The sequence below is a fragment of the Physella acuta genome, unplaced genomic scaffold (genome assembly GCF_028476545.2).
Source record: "Physella acuta isolate Inbredline_101_S28 unplaced genomic scaffold, ASM2847654v3 ptg000738l, whole genome shotgun sequence".
NCBI classification, from domain to species: Eukaryota; Metazoa; Mollusca; class Gastropoda; family Physidae; genus Physella; species Physella acuta.
Genome location: NW_026732256.1, coordinates 1,092,677 through 1,112,500, shown reverse-complemented (window position 1 = coordinate 1,112,500; position 19,824 = coordinate 1,092,677). Strand labels below are relative to the sequence as shown.

The window sequence follows — 19,824 nt, the reverse complement described above, 5'->3', positions numbered from 1 at the left end:
TTTGTTAAAATAATTTTAAGACAAAAGAAACGAGAGAATTGGACTTGACTAACAAAAACTTTGGAGAACCCAAAGAAGATAAAATACGGTGTATCTTCAATGAAATTGACAAAACGGCATGGCGTTAGGTTTACAACCAGAAAGTCTCGAGTTTGAATCTGGGTCCAAAACAGTAGAACGCCCCTGTGTCCACTTTGCTCGGATGGTAAGTTAGGGTAAGTGTAAAGGCTTGACAAGGTGCTGACTACACCTTCCCTTCATATGCCGATGTGAAGGTTTCATATGAACTCTACTTCGTCTGTCCAATGGATTGTTTGGTCTAAAGAGGATTATTTAATTCATTTAATAAAGAATCTGTAGAGAAATAAGGGCTATGTATACAAGATAGTTGATACAGCTGATGTTAATTGATGAAACCTCGGGAGATCAGACTACTGGACTTAACTAAACAGTCAAGAAAATAGTCTGTGGAAGTATAAACAAGGGCTGCAGGACTCACTTGGGCTGAACTAAAGAAAGCTGCACACAGCAGATTCAGTCGGAAAAGTGTAGCAGCAACACTTTGCGCAACATTGGATACAGAGATATAAGTCAAGTTATAATTACAATGATATTGCACGGCTACCTAGTAAAACATGAACCAAATAGCTGCAACCAATTGACCAGCTTGTGGTATCTCTCTGGTTTGTTGAGCTAAATGACCAGCTTGTGGTATCTCTCTGGTTTGTTGAGCTTTTGTTGAACTTATTGACCAGCTTGTGGTATCTCTCTGGTTTGTTGAACTTATTGACCAGCTTGTGGTATCTCTCTGGTTTGTTGAACTTATTTACCAGCTTGTGGTATCTCTCTGGTTTGTTGAGCTAAATGACCAGCTTGTGGTATCTCTCTGGTTTGTTGAACTTATTTACCAGCTTTTGGTATCTCTCTGGTTTGTTGAACTAAATGACCAGCTTGTGGTATCTCTCTGGTTTGTTGAGCTAAATGACCAGCTTGTGGTATCTCTCTGGTTTGTTGAACTAAATGACCAGCTTGTGGTATCTCTCTGGTTTGTTGAGCTAAATGACCAGCTTGTGGTAACTCTCCGGCTTGTTGAACTTATTGACCAACTTGTGGTATGTCTCAGGTTTGTTGAACTAATTGACCAACTTGTGGTATCTCTCTGGTTCGTTTCCCAACAACGTTCACGTATTTGATGGGTTCAGCTACGTTTTCCAGTATATATATATATATATATATATATATATATATATATATATATATATATATATATTACACACATACACACACACACACACATATATATATATATATATATATATATATATATATATATATATATATATATATATATATATATTAAAATCGTAATCTTTTTGCGCACCACTTACAGCGCAGTATAATTATGCCCAAAAAGCACTATGTTTAAACATGCTTTTGTGAAGCTAAAAAATGTAATACGCCTTACTGAATCCGGAAGAAACTGTTCAATCTATGTAGATCTAGCAGAGATAAAATATTTACCTATTAACTTATGTTTTAGTACATGGTTAGTAATTAACACAATTGTTCAAGTTGGTTTTTTAAAAATGTAATGTGAAAGTTAAATCAAAACAAATATTGGCCTTATTTATAATAATGTGCTATTGTTTTTTTTTTAACTATAAATAAAAGCGATATCTTCGTTTTGATGGTACGGGTCAAGTCAGTGAAAGATAGCATTGCTATTAGCTTGACTGCTTGAATTTTGTCTCCGGGCTAATAAGGCTCGTTAGCTGGGGACAGCCAGCTATCTAGTAAAGAGAAGATAGCATTGCTATTAGCTTGAATGCTTGAGTTCCCCGGGCTGATTAGGCTCGTTAGATGGGGACAGTAAGCCAATTAGTAAAGAATGAATTCAGTAAGGTGATAGGGCAGCGAATTCTGGTGTCCTTTTAGAGACTTTCGCAACCAAATCCGGTACCAAAGGAGGCGGAACTACACCAAAGGAGGCGGAACTACATTGCCACCAGACCCCGCTATGCGGGGGGGGGCACGACATTAAGGGGCCCACTGCCGACCATAATAGTTTTTTTTATAGTTTTTTAAAAAAAAATTCATTCATTTTTATTTGGTGGTTGTTTTGTAAAAAAGATTACCGTAGCTGCGGTTGGATAATCTTTATTATAAAGACACCACCCCCGCTCTTGTATAATTATTCTTTTTCTCTTTGTTTATAAACCACTGTGAAAGCCTTTTTAAATAGTCAAATAGAGGTACTCATAAGCTTTTTAAAAATAGATTTGTACTAAATAAATTAAAAAGCAATTACTTCTCTTAATTATTATTTTTTTAATAAAATATTTACTAAAGAATGACATTGTACAAAAAGGAAATTTATTTAAAATTAATAATATAAATACAAAAAAAAAACATAAAAAGAAACATTTTTCATGATTTATATTCTTTCGACCGACTAGAGATCAACATCTTATAGCAGAGATAAAATAAAATTTATTTCCACAAAACACACTAATGCATTTACACACATGAAATGATGTTGTAATTTGTATTAATTGAAAAAAAAAAACATTTTTTTTAAAAACACGAGCAGGCCAGCAATGAGTATCCTTTGTTCGTATTTTGTGTATATATATATATATATATATATATATATATATATATATATATATATATATATATATATATATATATATATATATATATATTTATATATATATATATATATATATATATATATATATATATATATATATATATATATATATATATATATATATATATGAAGAGTTGATTTTCAAAATGCAATATATCCAAAATTTGGGTTTCGAGAAAATCGCACTTTTCTCCTACACGAAGCCATTGTTCAATATGCTAAAACTGTTTGTCAATTTAGGTTCATAACCCTCATATAAATAGGACTAGAATGGTTTTTGAAATGTACCTGCATAAAAAGATGCTTTTTTTGGTCCCAAAATTTGCGTTTCGTTGCAAAATGAGGTATATCCAGCTTTTGTTAAGCAACAAAACGCTGTATATCCATTTTTTTCTGATAATACATCTAATGTCCAATATTTTAGTTTATTATTTTATTAAAACCCACTTATATTCCCAGTGTTACCATCTTACTACAATTGTACCATGTTTTTCTGTTACTTTAAAGTGTTTTTAGTGAGTAATTTCAGTTATTTGAACAATTTTCAAAATGATGCAAGTCTCTAACAAGAGACTTTAATTTAAATGGGGTTCAGCTTGTCTTTTCTACTGTTGAACTGTGTTAACAAAGTCTAAAGAAATAAAAAAGTCAACATAAAATAGTTTTAATAGAAGAAAAAAAGTTTATTAGTTTATACAACAATCATAAAATGTAAAAGAAATAGTATGAAATGAAAAAAAAAAAAGGTTTGAAAACAAAAATGAGTGTAAAATAAACAGAGTGAAGCAAGAAAAAAAAATAATCCACACAAACTATGCACTATCTACATCAGACTCAGATTGAGCCGCATCCTCAGAATCATCACATAGCAGTGCCTCATAAGAAATCTTTATTCGCTCCTCCACTCCTACGGCTTCAAGGAGACGAAGAACATCTTTCTTTTTAGCCACCTTTACACAGTTCTTTTTTCTAAGCTCCTTTGGGTTGAATGACTTCCAGTTTTTCCCTTTTTTGAGAAGACGATGCAAAATTGTTTCAGCGTGATAGCTGTTGGCTGCTACCTCCAGTTTGTCTGAGGTGAAAAACAATCGTTTGGCTTTACTCATTTTGAAACTTTTGACACTCCTGACAAATAATTTAACTTCTGACTTAAAGTCAAGAGCTATCCAGTCTTGGCCATAGATCAAAACATTGCCATGGCGTCTAAGTATGTCCGATATTCGATGGGCTCAAGAATTTGTTCCCTTTTTTTTTAAATCCAGCTGAACCCGACCAAAGACACGATCTGCTGGCAAATATGAGTGGCCACGCTCTGGAAAGGTGTGCGAAATGTGTAGCCCTCCAAAATGTTGTTTCCTTAAAGCTAGAGGCATGGCTGCTATGTTTATGTTTTTGTTCTGTCCATAGCAAGAATCTGAGAACAATCTAAGTGCAGAGACATTGGTACATTCTTCTTTTAACTTGTGCTTTAATAGGTGCTGCAAAGCTGAGCACACCATGTTAGAATCTTTGCCATTTTCATTTTCCAACCATGTGAAGAAAAAAAATATCATTTATAGATTGGGACTCATTTCCCCTATGTACAACAAAGCCTAGCACATAAAACTAAAGTTGCCTGGAATAGTAGGCCTCTCCTATAGACAATTTTGGAAGAACAAGGTTCTCCATCATATCAAAACAGATGGTCATTTCATTGGGTTTGACTTCATTAAGGAGACTATAAAATTTTCTTGCCTTTCTCCTGTGCAGAATGAAGAGAGCAGTCTTGACTTGTTTTTCATTATCTCGTAAATTAAGATTTTTCATTGCCATTTTGAATGTCTGGCATGTTGAGCAGGTGTCTGTAGCAGGATATCCAAAGGCCAAATTGAAGTGACTCATGAAAACTCCATAATAATAGTGGTAGCTCACATTTACAGCAACAGTTCTGCCATTTTGCTCCAGAAAGAGTTGGTTCATGCGCTTTACATTCATTTCAGAGGGCAAATATTTTCGGCCTGGCGCACCCTTTCTGCCATAATGGCTGGCTCTGCAAGTAAAGGATTGGATGTGGTTCTTAACAGCCTCTCTCTTTTCAGCGAAAAGTCCCTGTTTTCGATTTCCTCCTCTTTTCTCCGGTCTTGTGGTGCCATGCTCAAACCTATGTTTGGCTATTCTTAATACTCTGTCACGATTAATGGCTGAAAATATAAATTAAAAAAATATAATTAATTTTAGTTTTAGTAAAGAAGCGCGTCTTTTGTTTTTGCACGATATAAAAATAAAATCAGCACTTAAAAAGGGGATATATTAACCATGTATTATTAAGATAATTTCACTGTAAGATTGAAAGAAGAGAGCTTCAATAATCAGGTAAACCTCTGGACAATAGTCACTTTTTTATTGACATTAACTGCAGTACGAGCACATCCAATATAGCTAACAAGCCAACTCACTGAAGGTAAAGCTATTTACTTACACAATGCTGAACAAAAAGAGGACTGGCAAACTTGCAGCCTGTTTCCATTACTACAAAGAAAGTATTTGGTCGTCATGGTTCTTGTGTTTTTCCTCTGATCATTCACTCTGACTCTTTTCGTGGTGTCCACATCAAGCATAGCTACTATAGCAGCATCTTGTGACACTTTGTCCAGTTTGCTGTAAAACTCTGCATGGCATTTCACCAGGTCATCAGGTGTTATATCTCGAGCCTGAAATAAATAATACAAATGTAAGTTTTGCTACAATAACAATGTAAGATTTAATTTAATATTAAAAATTATACTGCTAGTATTACTAGAATTTAGCTTGTTTTTTTTTTATTTTGTGAGTGAAGTCTTGAATGTAAATGTATGAATACCAGTAGGTCTAGGCTACTGCCAGCTCTAGCTTAACATTCCAAAAGTAGGGAGAGATTCTAGATCTAGTCTAGATTATCTACTCTACTACATTCTAGATCTAGTTTTAACAATTCTAGTCAATATTATATCTAAACTTCGATTTATCATCTAGTTTGTATGTCCTCGTTTGTCTAGTCTAGCAATAAGCAAGGCAATGGGCTAGCCCTAGCTAGGCTCGTGTTAAAAAAAGTAAACTTAGTGTTAGGTAAGTTACAGTTTTATCTACAACCTACCTTGCAGAATCCTTTAATATGATTACACGCAATGGACGGGATCTTTCCTCCTCCTGAATGACGAAAGATCTTTTCTTTTTCTCTTTCTGTGCATGACCTCTTTCTTTTTCTGGACTTAAATGTCAGCACAACACGTTCGTCGAGACCGTCGAAGTCCTATTTACACGGATTGGTCCGAATCGATACCGCATTTTGACGCTAAATAAAATCGACAATGCCGCGTTTTGAAACCAAACGTTTTTTTTTTAAAAAATAGAAATAAACTGAAGATTTTGCGCCGTGAAGATCAAAATTAAGTTTTCCTAATAGTAACTGAGTAGCTTTACAATATGGGCACGTTAGCTCATTTTTTTTAAAAATGGCGCTTATCGCGTTTTGAAAATCAACTCTTCATATATATATATATATATATATATATATATATATATATATATATATATATATATATATATATTGTAGATAGATTAAAAAAAGTTTCTCTCCGTTTAGATGCTTGACAGTTTAGCAAAGCACGTTAAACTCATGCTCATGAATCTGATGTTAATAGCATTTGACGTTGCATCTGGTAAATTGCACTAATTTGTTCGTTTTGTTCCGTTATATTGCTACTTACAAACTGTGTTTTTATAAAAGTTAGTTTTATACGCTTATATATATTAATTGCAGAAAACAAGACATTATTCTGAAAATGAATTATGTTTTTTTTCTTTTAAGTAAGACTTTTTTAAGGGAAATTTATTTACAAACATTCGTTTGCAATTCACAATTACTTTTTAAGGGTGCGTAATATAAAGGTAATAACATACATGTAAAAACCGGGAGTGATCTCCTTTAAACTTTATCGAATATTCTAATATAACACTACGGGGGACGGCAACTCGGGATATAGACTTCTAGACATGATTTTTAATCCATTTTAAATACTTAACCTTTTTAAGATAGAATAGAATCTCATAGAAAAAAGAATTGCGCACCAAGCGAACGTCGAATAAAGATGTGTATAATAGTGTGGAATATTATTAGTACTTTATAATTTCACATGCTTTTTTACTTTCTCGTATATACGAAGTATAGAGAAAGTATTGTAATCGTGCAAACAAAAAAAATCGAGATTTTTACAAATCTCGACGTTTTACACCTCACTGATACGGAAAAACATAATTTTGCAATCTTGTCCGTATGTCTGTGTGTGTGTGTCTGTGTGTCTGTCTGTCCGTGTGTAAACACGATAACTTGAGTACCGTTACAGCTAGGTTGATGAAATTTCATATATAAGTATTATATCAAAATCGTAGATCCGTATCAACTTTTGAGCGATTTCCGACAACCGGAAGTGGTACTTTTTCTACTTTGAATTTTTCAAAAGCCTATAACTTGAGTACTAATTCAGATAGATAAATGAAATTTCAAATGTAAGTAAAAGATCTAATTCTCTACCTTCTGTTAAATTTTGAGTAATTTTCGTTGACCGGAAGTAGTAATTTACGCTACTTCCGATTTCTCAAAAAACTAATGTAAATTTTAAAAGTACTAATAATATTGCGCACTATTATGCACTTTTTTATTGGGCATTAACTTGGTGTGCAATTAATTTGTCTACTAGATTTTATTCTATTTTTAAAACTTTAAGTATTTAAAATGGATTAAAAATCATGTCTATAGCCCGAGTTCCCATCCCCTGTTGTTTTATATAAGAATATTCGAGAAAGTTTAGGGGAGATCACTCCCGGTTTATTTTTTGAGGAATCGGAAAGAGTGTAAATTACTACTTCCGGTCAAAGTAAATTACTCAAAATTTAACAGAAGGTAGAGAATTAGATCTTTTACTTGCTTGTGAAATTTCATTTATCTATTTGAAATAGTACTCAAGTTATAGGCTTTTGAAAAATTCAAAGTAGAAAAAGTACCACTTCCGGTTATCGGAAATCGCTCAAAAGTTGAAACAGATCTACAATTTTGATAAAATACTTATATATTAAATTTCATCAACCTAGCTGTAACGGTACTCAAATTATCGTGTTTACACACACACACAGACACACAGACACACACACACAGACATACGGACAAGATTGCAAAATTATGTTTTTCCGTATCAGTGAGGTGTAAAACGTCGAGATTTGTAGAAATATCGATTTTTTTCCGATAACAAGACTTTCTCTATACTTCGTATATACGAGAAAGTTAAAAAAAAGGCTTAACCTGATTGTTGTTGAAAGCGCATTTTTTAAATTTTATAATAATTGTATTTTTTTAATAATTATAAATTTTACCTCATTGAACAATTAATACAGTTACACCATATTAATTAATTATTACAAATAAATTAATTAAATTAATAATTACAAATAAATTTAATTATTATTAAAAATAAAAACAATAAAAATTAATTATTAAAAATAAATAATTTCAATTGATTAAGTTCAGAGATATTTTTCTCAGCAGCGTGTGATGAAAATTGGTTTGGACACTTCTGCCACCTAAGGTGTAACTGTCCACCTAGTTTGTGTGGCGTATGCAATATGGGAGTCTGCACTGATGGTTGGTTTGGTAGAGGTTGTCAGTTCGGTGAGAAATCTAATACTTCTCTCACGCTCTCTCTCTCTTTCTCTCTCTCTCTCTCACTCTTTCTCTCTCTCTCTATCTCTCTCTCTCTCTCTCTTTGTCCGTCACATATTTTCCGAGGCTATGAGATCTTCATCTTCAGAAATATTTTAAGTTTTCCCAGATACGGATTTTTATTGAAAGTAATATTTTGGATGTATTAAATGTATAAACTAAAATTTACTAAAGACGGGTTATTTAAAAAAAACTTAATCGAATTTTGAAACACATCTTTTGTTATGCAATTGGAAAAATGTATATAAATGGAACAAGAACGGGCTAGAGAAAATATAAATCGAAAAAAAAGAACACTTGCAGAAACAATGGCATCAGATGGAACAGTAAAATATCATGAAACAAAGTTACTAAAACATTTAAAGTACGGAAAGTACATAATACTATAGGCGACAATGATTGTGGGATTAAAATATAATTAACATTCAAATTGAGATAATGGTACACAATAGTAATGACGTCATCATTAAATAAATTAGCTATCCCCATCTCCCATGTTAAGAATATGAAAAGATGAACTATTTCATTCAAAATGTAGTAGATATTTATAGATCTACTTATCAAGACTTTCGCTTTAAAAGGTATACAATTTTCTCTGCTAAAAATAATAAAAAGAAAAAATAATTTAAAAGAAAACAAAGATACCATTGTATAGCCAGGTTTTTTAACGGAATCAATTAAGTCACTTAATCGGTAATGGCATAAAATATGAATTGTGTTCACTAATAAAGTATATATCTTGGTTTTAATTTTCGTAATAGGTATTATAGCCTATAATATTTTATAAAGTGTCGGATTTTTACCATTTAGTTATTTTTTATCACTTTATCGTTCAACGTGCAGTAAAGCACATAGCGTTTTGACCAATAAATGTTTTATAAAATACTTTGTCAAACAAGTATAAAATTTAAAAAAAGGTCTATAATTATTGTCTAGCTTAAATTTAAAAAAAAAACCATCCATCACAAATACATTAAAGAAAATAGACTAACAAATTAAATAGTGTTTTTTAACTAGATATATTGCTTTTAGAAGCAGCTTTCTTAACCAAATAGGACTTTATTAAATTATACATCATTCACAGCACTCTATGAAAGTCGCGCTAAATATAAAATGGTTTTATTTAGTTAATTTGGTTTTGAAGCAGAATTTTCTTTTAAACCCGGTTAGAACTTCATTAAATAATAATTTACAAAAAACAAAATTGAAGATTACGAATACAAATAAAATGATGTTTTTGTTCTAGTTAATTTGGTTTCAGAAGCAGAATTTGTTGGTCCAGATAGGATTGCGCTTACTGACCAAAGCGACACCACCTGCGTGGAAACTGAGAGTGTTACTGTATCATGGAAATTACACCATAGCTTGTATTGGATAAAAATCTCTCATCAGTATGGTATTAAACGTTTTGAAATCATTTAAAACAATAATTTATTTCCATAACTTAAAATATGTTAAGCTAAAGCTAAAATTACATACATTCTACACTACAGATATGTGCACGTGTGTCAACGTCAGAGGCTTAGCGAGGGCGGCATGCGGGCCGCACCGGATGACACCATTTAAGGGGGGGGGTGACACCCAGGCAAAAAATAGCAAAAACTACAGAAGAAATATGTTTTTTTACCAGTTCAATTAATGGATAATTAAAGTAAAATAGTCTTTAAAGTACACATCGACAATTATTACAAGGGGGTGGGAGTGACACACATTGGTTTTTTTTCTTTGGAGGCGGGGGGTTGGTTAACATCATGAAGTGCCGCACCGAATGACAGCCAACCTTGCGACGCCACTGATACATGTTTAATGTACACGTGTACGGATCTAGTCCTACTCATGCGTTTTGAATTCCCTGTACTTGTTTAGAACATGCAATTTCAGTGATTGTCGCCCTTTACAAATGACAGAACTTACGGATGCGGGCACGCTGGTGTTTAGAAATAGTGAAGGAGTAGTTGAGCAAAGGTACCTAACCCACAGTGTCGATAATTTTTGTACCTTCGACTACTACTTCCAACTCAGCAGCCTCTCCAACAGTGTCACCATTAGTTTCAAGCAAAAGACGCAAGTTTGTGAAATAAAAATATCTGGAGGTGAGACTAACGAAGCTTATATTTACATATTTATGTTATATATATATATATATATATATATATATATATATATATATATATATATATATATATATATATATATATATATAAATATATATATAATATATATATATATATATATATATTTATATATATATATATATATATATATATATATATATATATATATATATATATATATATATATATATATATATATATATATATATATATATTTATATATATTATATATATATATATATATATATATATATATATATATATATATATAGATAGATAGATAGATAGATAGATAGATAGATAGATAGATAGATAGATAGATAGATAGATAGATAGATAGATAGATAGATAGATAGATAGATAGATAGATAGATAGATACGTATGTATATCCTAATACATATTGTCAATGTGCGCACTTCTCTCTTTCTCTCTCTCTCTCTCTCTCTCTCTCTCTCTCTCTCTCTCTGTCCGCAACATATTCGAGACTAATTGATGAGTATGTTTAGCTATATGCAGAAATTAAATATATGGACTTTTTTTTTTAAATAATATGTTGGATGTTTTAAAGGTATCAACTAAATTTTATTTAAAGAAGCAAAATAAAAAAAGAAGCATATTCGGATGTACAAACACATGTTTATTCATGCATCCGGAAAAGTGTTTATGGTTGTGCCGAAAACGCATAAACAATGACGTCTTACGTCACATCTTTAATCTACGTAAAGTACAAAAAACTAATGGCATCATTGACCAATTTTAGAATATGAATAAATGAACGATTTCATTCAAATTTTATTTAGATATACTTATCAAGACGTACGCTATGCAATGTATACAATTTTCTTGTCCAAAATAAATGCAACTTACTTTAAAAAACTACATAAATACCACTGAACAGACGGAATTTTAACGGAATCATTTAAGTCTCTTCATCAGTGTATTCATTTATAATGTTGTTTTGTTGACTAATAATGTATATAATTTGGTGTTTCAAACACTTATTGGTAGCCTATTTTTAATGTGTGGGATTTTTAGCTATTTAGTTATTTCTTTGCTTTGTTAATAATATCATTCAACGTGTAGTAAAGCACATTGCGCTGTGACCAAAAACTATTTCATAAAATATTTTTCTCAAACAAATATAGCATTAAAATATATATGCCTATAATTCGCGTGTAACGGGTACCGACGGCTAGCATGTATATATACAGCTGGAAAGCCAAGACGTGACTTGAATGCATTTTCATTTATAAGTATTTTATCATATGTAGTTTTCTATTTACGTTTGAGTGATATTCGTAACTGGAACAGGCAGTTACTTCTCTTCCAGTTTCTGAAAATCCACTTAAGTTAGGTGGACGGGCTTCACATTTAGGTCTCAGATTTGTGCTTTAAATTCTTTCAAGTCACCAAACTACTATAACTACTTCGCTTTCCGGCACAATAAAAAAATTACCGTCTAAATATATTATATATACAAAAAAAATGTTTAAATTTGACAATGAGTGGGGGGAGGGGGGGGAGAGGTAAAAGATCTGTCAATGGATAGGAGTGAGATCTTTTTAAAAGGATCCAGTTTTTGCACTACACCACTTCGTGACTGGAAACTAAACGAAAAGCCTGTATATACATCAGTAGCACAAGACTAAAATTAAAAGTATTTACAATTTTACAAGTTTCATGTATCCCATAAAAATCCACATAGTCTTGTCAAAATTACTCGCGCTGATAAACAGGACAATGTCTTTGTGGCAACAGTTCTGTATTTTAATGGGAACACGACAACTTTACTACGGTTTCAGTTAGGAAGGTAAAATTGCATAGGTACACCTCTTGATTCACTTAGTCCAAACTAGTAGAAATAAATTGAAAAGAGCGAAAGGGAGTTTAACGTAGTAGATTGAGTACAGTGACCTATAGTGGAGTAGAGACGATTAAAGACGTATGAAACATCTAAATAGTTTAACCTGGTTGTAAAGGTTAGTGAACGCTTGACATAAAGATAACAATATACTAGTACCATGTGAGACATATTTTCCGTAAAATGTGTTTATTTTTCATTACAAAAAAAAAAACTTCGCTTGCATTACAATAAAATGTTCGCAAATCAAATTATTTCTGCATCTAATTTTGAAAAAAAAAAGAAAAGAATATTACTTAAAGTAATATTTCTGCCACTAAAAATAGCCCATTTCTTGTCTTTTCAATGGTAACACATTAAAGAATACTTTTCTTACAAACAAATTTAGTTTTATCTTGGTTTATTAACTGGGAGGGTGGGTGTTGTGGGCCGAGGTGTGTGGGTTTACTGTTTAAGAAGTTGACATGTGGTTCGTTGGTGTTTGTTATAATGTGTGGTATTCGGTGTGTTTTTTGGCATGGGGCACTGTTTAGGGCGAAGTATATGGTGAGGGGTATGTGGTTTGCCTGTTTTTCTGTCCTGTTTCGATTTCAATTTTTTGCAGTACTACAAAACTCTATCTTTGTTTATTATAAGATAAATTATGACATAAATTAAACGTTGAGCTCACTTATACGGATAGGCCTACTCCTTGTTACAAATTTTGTTTTGTTTAGCCATACCTTCCTCTTTTGTTTCAATGTTAAATCTCCTTACTTGTTACTTTCTTTTTTAACCTATCCCATGTGATTTAATTTAGTTCATAATATACTCCATAGGTCGCAATCTCGCTTTGAAAGGATTGACCCCCCAATTACCGACATGTCACTCGATAAATACAGAACAAGCTGTTGACGGTAGCCTTGATACCTTACTTTCCTCGTGCAGTCAAACGGCTTGCAGCGGGATGCAGCATTGGCAACTCACTCTTCGAAACAAAACTATCTTTCGCAGATTTGTCATTGTCAACACAAGTTAGAGAAATATTACTCACATTTGCTCTCTTTCTTCTTCCCTCCCTCTCTCTATCTCTCTTTCTCTCTCTAACGAAGAAAGTCTACCGCCTACAGAAAGAAATTTAATATTAAACATATACTTTTGCCAGTGTCCGTCTCCCGAACAATTTAGTTCAACCCCCCGAAAGAAAACGCGTACTATTTGAATATGAGTTTATCTTTAATTTTATATGGATTTACGGTAAAAACAGTGTGTATCCTTACATATCAGTTTTTATAACGTACTCTAGGCTTTATTTTATCCCCGTAACTTGATTTAGCATTAAAAGTATAATTTTCAAATACTAATGGGATAGACAGTGTTCAATGCATGTTCTTGTTTGAGCTTTGGTTAATAACTTGCGAACTAAGAACAAATGGTTTGGATAGGTATTTTGAAGGGTAAATTGTGTACGAAAGTGAAAATAAAACGAATTAACGTTGTCTTATATTAGTTAAAACAAGAATACAAACATTTTAATTAAAGGAGTTCAGGTATAAAAAATATATCTTGACGTGGAGCGTTGCCCTTATACGATTCCTTCTCAGATATTCTATTTCAGATTCGATGCCTGAGCATCTGAAAAACTTTACCGTAAAAGGATACGATACGACACAAAATCTTGCCACTTACTTCTACCAAAACAATGAGGTAAATGACAACGTCGTAACGTATGACATCAGTAACATCGGTTCCATGGTTGATCAAGTCACCATTTCCGCTTTTAAAAGCCCATTGACACTATGTGAAGTGGAGATTTATGGAGGTATTAAAACATGTTTTCATCACAGTTTAAAACTTTATAAAACACTATACATGTAAACATACAATTTAAATAAGCTTCAAATTGGGTTACATATTTTACTTTAATGAAAAATTATTGATAATACAGGAAAACTGTTTAGGTTTCTATAATCGTAATGTTCTAAATTTCGTATTTACTTTTAGCAGATACTAAAATGGAATAGAAATAGTGTTGCCATCTGTTGGGTCAGAATCTCATGAGTATTAGTTCACTAGATAATTACAGGGTACACCGTAGGGATAGACAGCAGGTGACGTGTTTAAAGAGACTGACGCTCTGACAGGACAATAGTAGTCTTTATACTGACCAGTAGCCAGAGTTGTTAGCATCAGGGGGGATAATTTGTTGGTTCACAAGTTTTGAGCGCATTGTCCCGTGGGAATAGCTAGGGGGGGGGGAGGCTAGGGCATGGGTATAAATACAGGCAGGCTAGATAGTCTCGCTTTCTCGTACTAGCGATCCCGACAATATCGATTTAAGGGAAGCCTCGCTCAGCGGAACAAGCATTTAGTGAATTAATAAAAAACATAAACTAAGAAGGTCTTCTGTCTCGTTGATTATTTTATTGTAGCTGGCTAAGGTAGAATCATTAAATAACCTTGATAACGACGGCTTATTGGCTAGTGCCCGAGCCAGTGTCAGCAACGTATTCGGCCGGCGACTAAGCAACCGGACGACAACATTATAGTCCGGTGGGCAACACCTTCTGAACACAACGGTGACAAATAAAATTAATTTATTTGTTCACCTGATTACTTGGGGGAAAAAATCCTTTTTAAAAAGTAAATTTAATTAGTTTAGTAAAAATCAATGTTATTTTAAAATACAAATTTCGTTTCAGCTAACAGGGTTAAAATTGTGTTTTTATTGTGGTTCGAACCGACTAATATAGGCTTAAAATACATTTTTATAAACTATTCTAACTTAAACTTCATTATTCTTTTAATACCAACGAATCAAAGAGTAAAATACATATATCTTTTTATGAAATATCAAATATCGAAATAATCTTGAGATATCATAGAATCTAATAATTAAATAAATTCGTCTTTTCAATCCAATTTAGTAATATTTCAATACAAATATTGAACAGAAATGCTGTGCGATGTAAATAGTTACGGTGTGGAGTGTGAACTACGATGCAATTGCGGGAGGGGCGAAATATGTGTGCCAAGCACTGGAGATTGTATCAACCTAAATTGTGCGCCCGGTTATGAGGGAATCCAATGTTTGGAAAGTACGTTTACATCTCAATATATTTCAATTCCCTTGTATATTTTCTTTTTATTTATAACACTTTATAAAATTTAGTTTTTGCTGACTAAAATAATATTATACCTTATAATAATGTATAGGATTTTCTTCGAGAAAAATTATGATATTTCTAACTACACCGGTACTACGCAATGTTTAAAGTTGGATAAAAATTAATTTAAAACACTTTGTATTGTGGGTGTGGAAAGCATGATAATGATAGTTATAAGGAATCGTCATATACATATAATGTAAGAAGATAATAAGTGTGTGTTATCATGGAAAATAAACCGGGAGTAATCTCCCCTAAACTTTCTCGAATATTCTTATATAAAAAAACAGGGGATGGGAACTCGGCCTATAGACATGATTTTTAATCCATTTTAAATTCTTAAAGTTTAAAAAAATGAATAAAATCTCGTAGACAAATTAATTGCACACCAAGTGAACGCCAAATAAAAAAGCGAATAATAGTGCGCAATATTATTAGTACTTTTAAAATTTACATTAGTTTTTTGAGAAATCGGAAGTAGCGTAAATTACTACTTCCGGTCCACGAAAATTACTCAAAATTTAACAGAAGGTAGAAAATTAGATTTTTTACTTACATTTGAAATTTCATTTATCTATCTGAAATAGAACTCAAGTTATAGGAATTTTGAAAAATTCAAAGTAGGAAAAGTACCACTTCTGGTTATCGGAAATCGCTCAAAAGTTGATACGGATCTACGATTTTGATAAAATATATATGAAATTTCATCAACCTAGCTGTAACGGTACTCAAGTTATCGTGTTTACACACGGACACACACACAGACAGATAGACAGACAGACACACAGACATACGGACAAGATTGCAAAATTATGTTTTTCCGTATCAGTGAGGTGTAAAACGTCGAGATTTGTAAAAAATTCGATTTTTTTTGCACGATTACAAGACTTTCTCTATACTTCGTATATACGAGAAAGTAAAAATAAAGTTATCAAAATAATGTGTAGTCTAATGCTGTGCTTCGTAAAATCAACATTAAGGACTTAAATAGCTATGAGTTTACATTGATTTTAATTAGATTAACACAACAATATGCTAAATAAATATAACTAATTACTTATCAGCATTTACTTTATTGTCAGCTTCTATTTTTTATGTCGGTATATTTACAGCCTTTCGTATTTTACAGGTGTCAATGTAGCATACCACCTAAAGTAGATTACAGCCATTCGTATTTTACAGGTGTCAAATATAGCACATCACCTAAAGTAGATTACAGCCATTCGTATTTTACAGGTGTCAAATGTAGCATACACCCTAAAGTAGATTACAGCCATTCGTATTTTACAGGTGTCAAATGTAGTACACCACCTAAAGTAGATTACAGCCATTCGTATTTTACAGGTGTCTAATGTAGTACACCGCCTAAAGTAGATTACAGCCATTCGTATTTTACATGTGTCAAATGTAGTACACCACCTAAAGTAGATTACAGCCATTCGTATTTTACAGGTGTCAAATGTAGTACACCGCCTAACGTAGTCAACAGCAGGTGGGATGATTGCGAGATGTCTTATAAAAGTAGCTGTACTTTGTTGTGTCACAAAGGATACCACGTTGAAGGAATTAAAACTATCACTTGTCTAGCAAATCGACAATGGACAACACCAGGAAATTGTGTTGGTAAAGACGACATTCATTTCCATCAATTAAAATAATAGTATTTTATGTGTTATGTAAACACGTTTAAATAATTATATAATGCCTATTACTGACATGTTATTGTTTTCCATTTTTAAAACATACTAAAATATATTACAAAACTGAAATGAAACTGTTGACAAACAGAATTTATTTTTAACCAAATCGTTTATATTTATTAGTAATTGAACAGTTAAGTTTGTTTTATTATTTTAATGATATCAAACTTGTAATTATTAGATTATTTAATACAAATGATTCAAATTTTACGTTTCAGTTATAAACAAAAATCTGTTGTTTTTAAGTATAAGTTTAGAACTCCTTGAGATTTAATCGAAGCCAGAACTATGCGTATCTGCAGTAATGTATTCTCCATAGCCCACATTCCTTTTAACATTTCAACATTTTTCTGCACTATTTCAACTATATCCATTGTCTATATATCATCTGCATTTCTTTTTAATTGTGTATAAGTTTTATTTTTAAAAATTGTTTCTTAATTTAAAATGTAGCGTGAAAATATGTCTCACTAAATTTGTCTCTGATACTTGATTATAATACAATTTCATCAGCCAAACTTCCAAGTGTGTGAAGAGTGTTCAACAAATTCCGCATATCTAATATCGGTAATACTATCAACGATCCAGTATATTATTATAAGCAAGGAATCGTCCATAAATTACGTTAGAGGGCAAAAGGGGTCGGTAAATTTATGACGGTGTGTGATGAGAGGGTAGGGGTAGGAGGGGGAGGTTTCAGATGGTGTGACGTCACACTTTTGAGTTTTAGCAGTTCTTTCGCGTGTTAGTTACTTATTAAAAAACTTGTTGTTTAATAATTCTAATTTAAATTTTATTCGAAGAAAATAGTTGTCAATCAGTAAACTTAGTAGCTAATGGTGAATGGAGATATAGCAGCAGTACCACAGGTAATTTGAAATGTAGAAGAGGATATAAAGTTGAAGGGAATAAAACTATCGATTGCCAAGAAAATGGACAATGGACAATACCGGGTCGATGTGTAGGTAAATATCATTTTATTTTCTTTAATACGCTATAATTGGTATTGATGTCGTGGCTACTGTGCATCTCGTCTGTACTTCTTCCTTAATGTATTCTCATGAAAACTTCGAGATTCTTCTGTACATGCCTTGATAGTTTCTCCAGGTCCCACGTTTCTATTAACGAAACCACTTGAAAAGCTTCAACAATTTATGGCTTCTTCCAAATATCTAAATTAACTGTATATACTTTGCGTTTATTTTTTTCTTTATTTTGCATTGGTGTTTTATTTATTTTAAAAGTTTTACTAAGAACGTAGCCCGAAAATGACTCTAACTTAACGTCTTGTTTTACATTAGTCTTTGACAATTTAAAATAATATAATGTCATCAAAGAATTTTTAATATTCAAGTTGCGTGAATATCGTTAAATAAATTAGGTGTGTCCAATATCGGTAATAATATCAACGATCCAGCACATTACAAAAAGAAAGAGTAAATTTGTTAACAAAAGGTATCACTGCCGTACTGAAAAATAAATCTCAAATATATCTCTTAGCGTCTCACCATTAATTATGCTGCATCTTATAATCCAGTATAGAATTAGCCATTTACCTTTTTAAAACTGTTATTTTATTGTTTTGTAATTATAAATTTCAATTCCAAGAATTGGATTGTAAAACACCACAAACAGTAGTAAATGGTGTATGGGCGCTTTGCAACCAAAGCAAATGTCATTTGAATTGTACAAGTGGATTTAAACTTGAAGGGAGTGAAATTATCAATTGCCAAGAGAATGAAAATTGGACATCTCCGGGTCGATGCGTAGGTAAGTGCTATTTTTCAAGCTTTTATTTAACTCACTTCCTCTGTCGTCGTTCGTCAGTCTAGATCGAAACGCAAGAGTGAAAATTCGGAAACTTCTACTTGACCGATACGATTCACACTTGGCACGTGGGTCAAGACATGAAGACAATGCAATCTGAAACTAAATTTGACTTAATTGGATGCCTAATTAATTTTGTATGAATTAATTAAAATTTGGACCGAATTAGTAGGCATGTCTAGCCTACCACACCACACACGTCATCAGGTTCAATAGCTGCGCCATCACGGTACGTTCAATATCTGCGCCATCACGTTCAGTAGGCGCGCAATGGTTTTTAGTCATGTAACTCTATTGTAAATAAAACATGTAAAGTACTGAAAAAAATTCATAAAAAAACGTTTTAATAACAAGCTTTTATGTAATAACGCACTAAAAAGTAGAAAATAAATTATAGGCTACTATTTAAATAACTATAAAGAAAAGCGTGGGTGTCTTCCTTAACATTAGTAAAGGTATCCAATAGATACTAAAGTGACCCACGCTTTTCTTTATAGTTATTTAAATAGTAGCCTATAATTTATTTTCTACTTTTTAGTGCGTTATTACATAAAAGCTTGTTATTAAAACGTTTTTTTATGAATTTTTCTTAATACGCTATAACTTATAGAGATGTCGTGGCCATTCTGCGTCTCGACATTGATGTCTATTAGAGAACTCCACGTCTCTTATGTACTCCTTCTTTTTACATAATCCCAAGAGAACTCCACGTCCTCTCTCTAATCCTACGTTTGTCATGTTCCACAGAGAACTTCTCTTCTCTACTCCTATTTTTGTCATGTTCCCCTGAT

At 32.3% G+C, this 19,824-nt stretch overlaps 1 protein-coding gene across 1 annotated transcript; it reads right to left on the bottom strand.

Annotated features, from left to right (window-relative positions):
• Positions 1-4,232: 4,232 nt before the first annotated feature.
• LOC131950150 (uncharacterized) lies at positions 4,233-10,185 on the bottom strand. The gene is made up of 4 exons (XM_059312198.1): positions 10,165-10,185; positions 5,766-5,921; positions 5,112-5,343; positions 4,233-4,833 (listed from the first exon to the last, which is right to left on the bottom strand). The coding sequence occupies exons 1-4, from the start codon at positions 10,183-10,185 to the stop codon at positions 4,259-4,261; spliced, it is 984 nt and encodes a 327-aa protein (XP_059168181.1). The 3' UTR covers positions 4,233-4,258.
• Positions 10,186-19,824: the final 9,639 nt, after the last annotated feature.

Excerpts from the sequence above, each read along its gene's own strand:
- LOC131950150 (XM_059312198.1), bottom strand. The coding sequence starts at position 10,185 with ATGTATCAGTGGCGTCGCAAG. Across the intron at positions 5,922-10,164 it reads TGTATCAGTGGCGTCGCAAG|GACTTCGACGGTCTCGACGA; the intron begins GTTGGCTGTCAT and ends CCGTGTAAATAG. Across the intron at positions 5,344-5,765 it reads ATATTAAAGGATTCTGCAAG|GCTCGAGATATAACACCTGA; the intron begins GTAGGTTGTAGA and ends TATTTATTTCAG.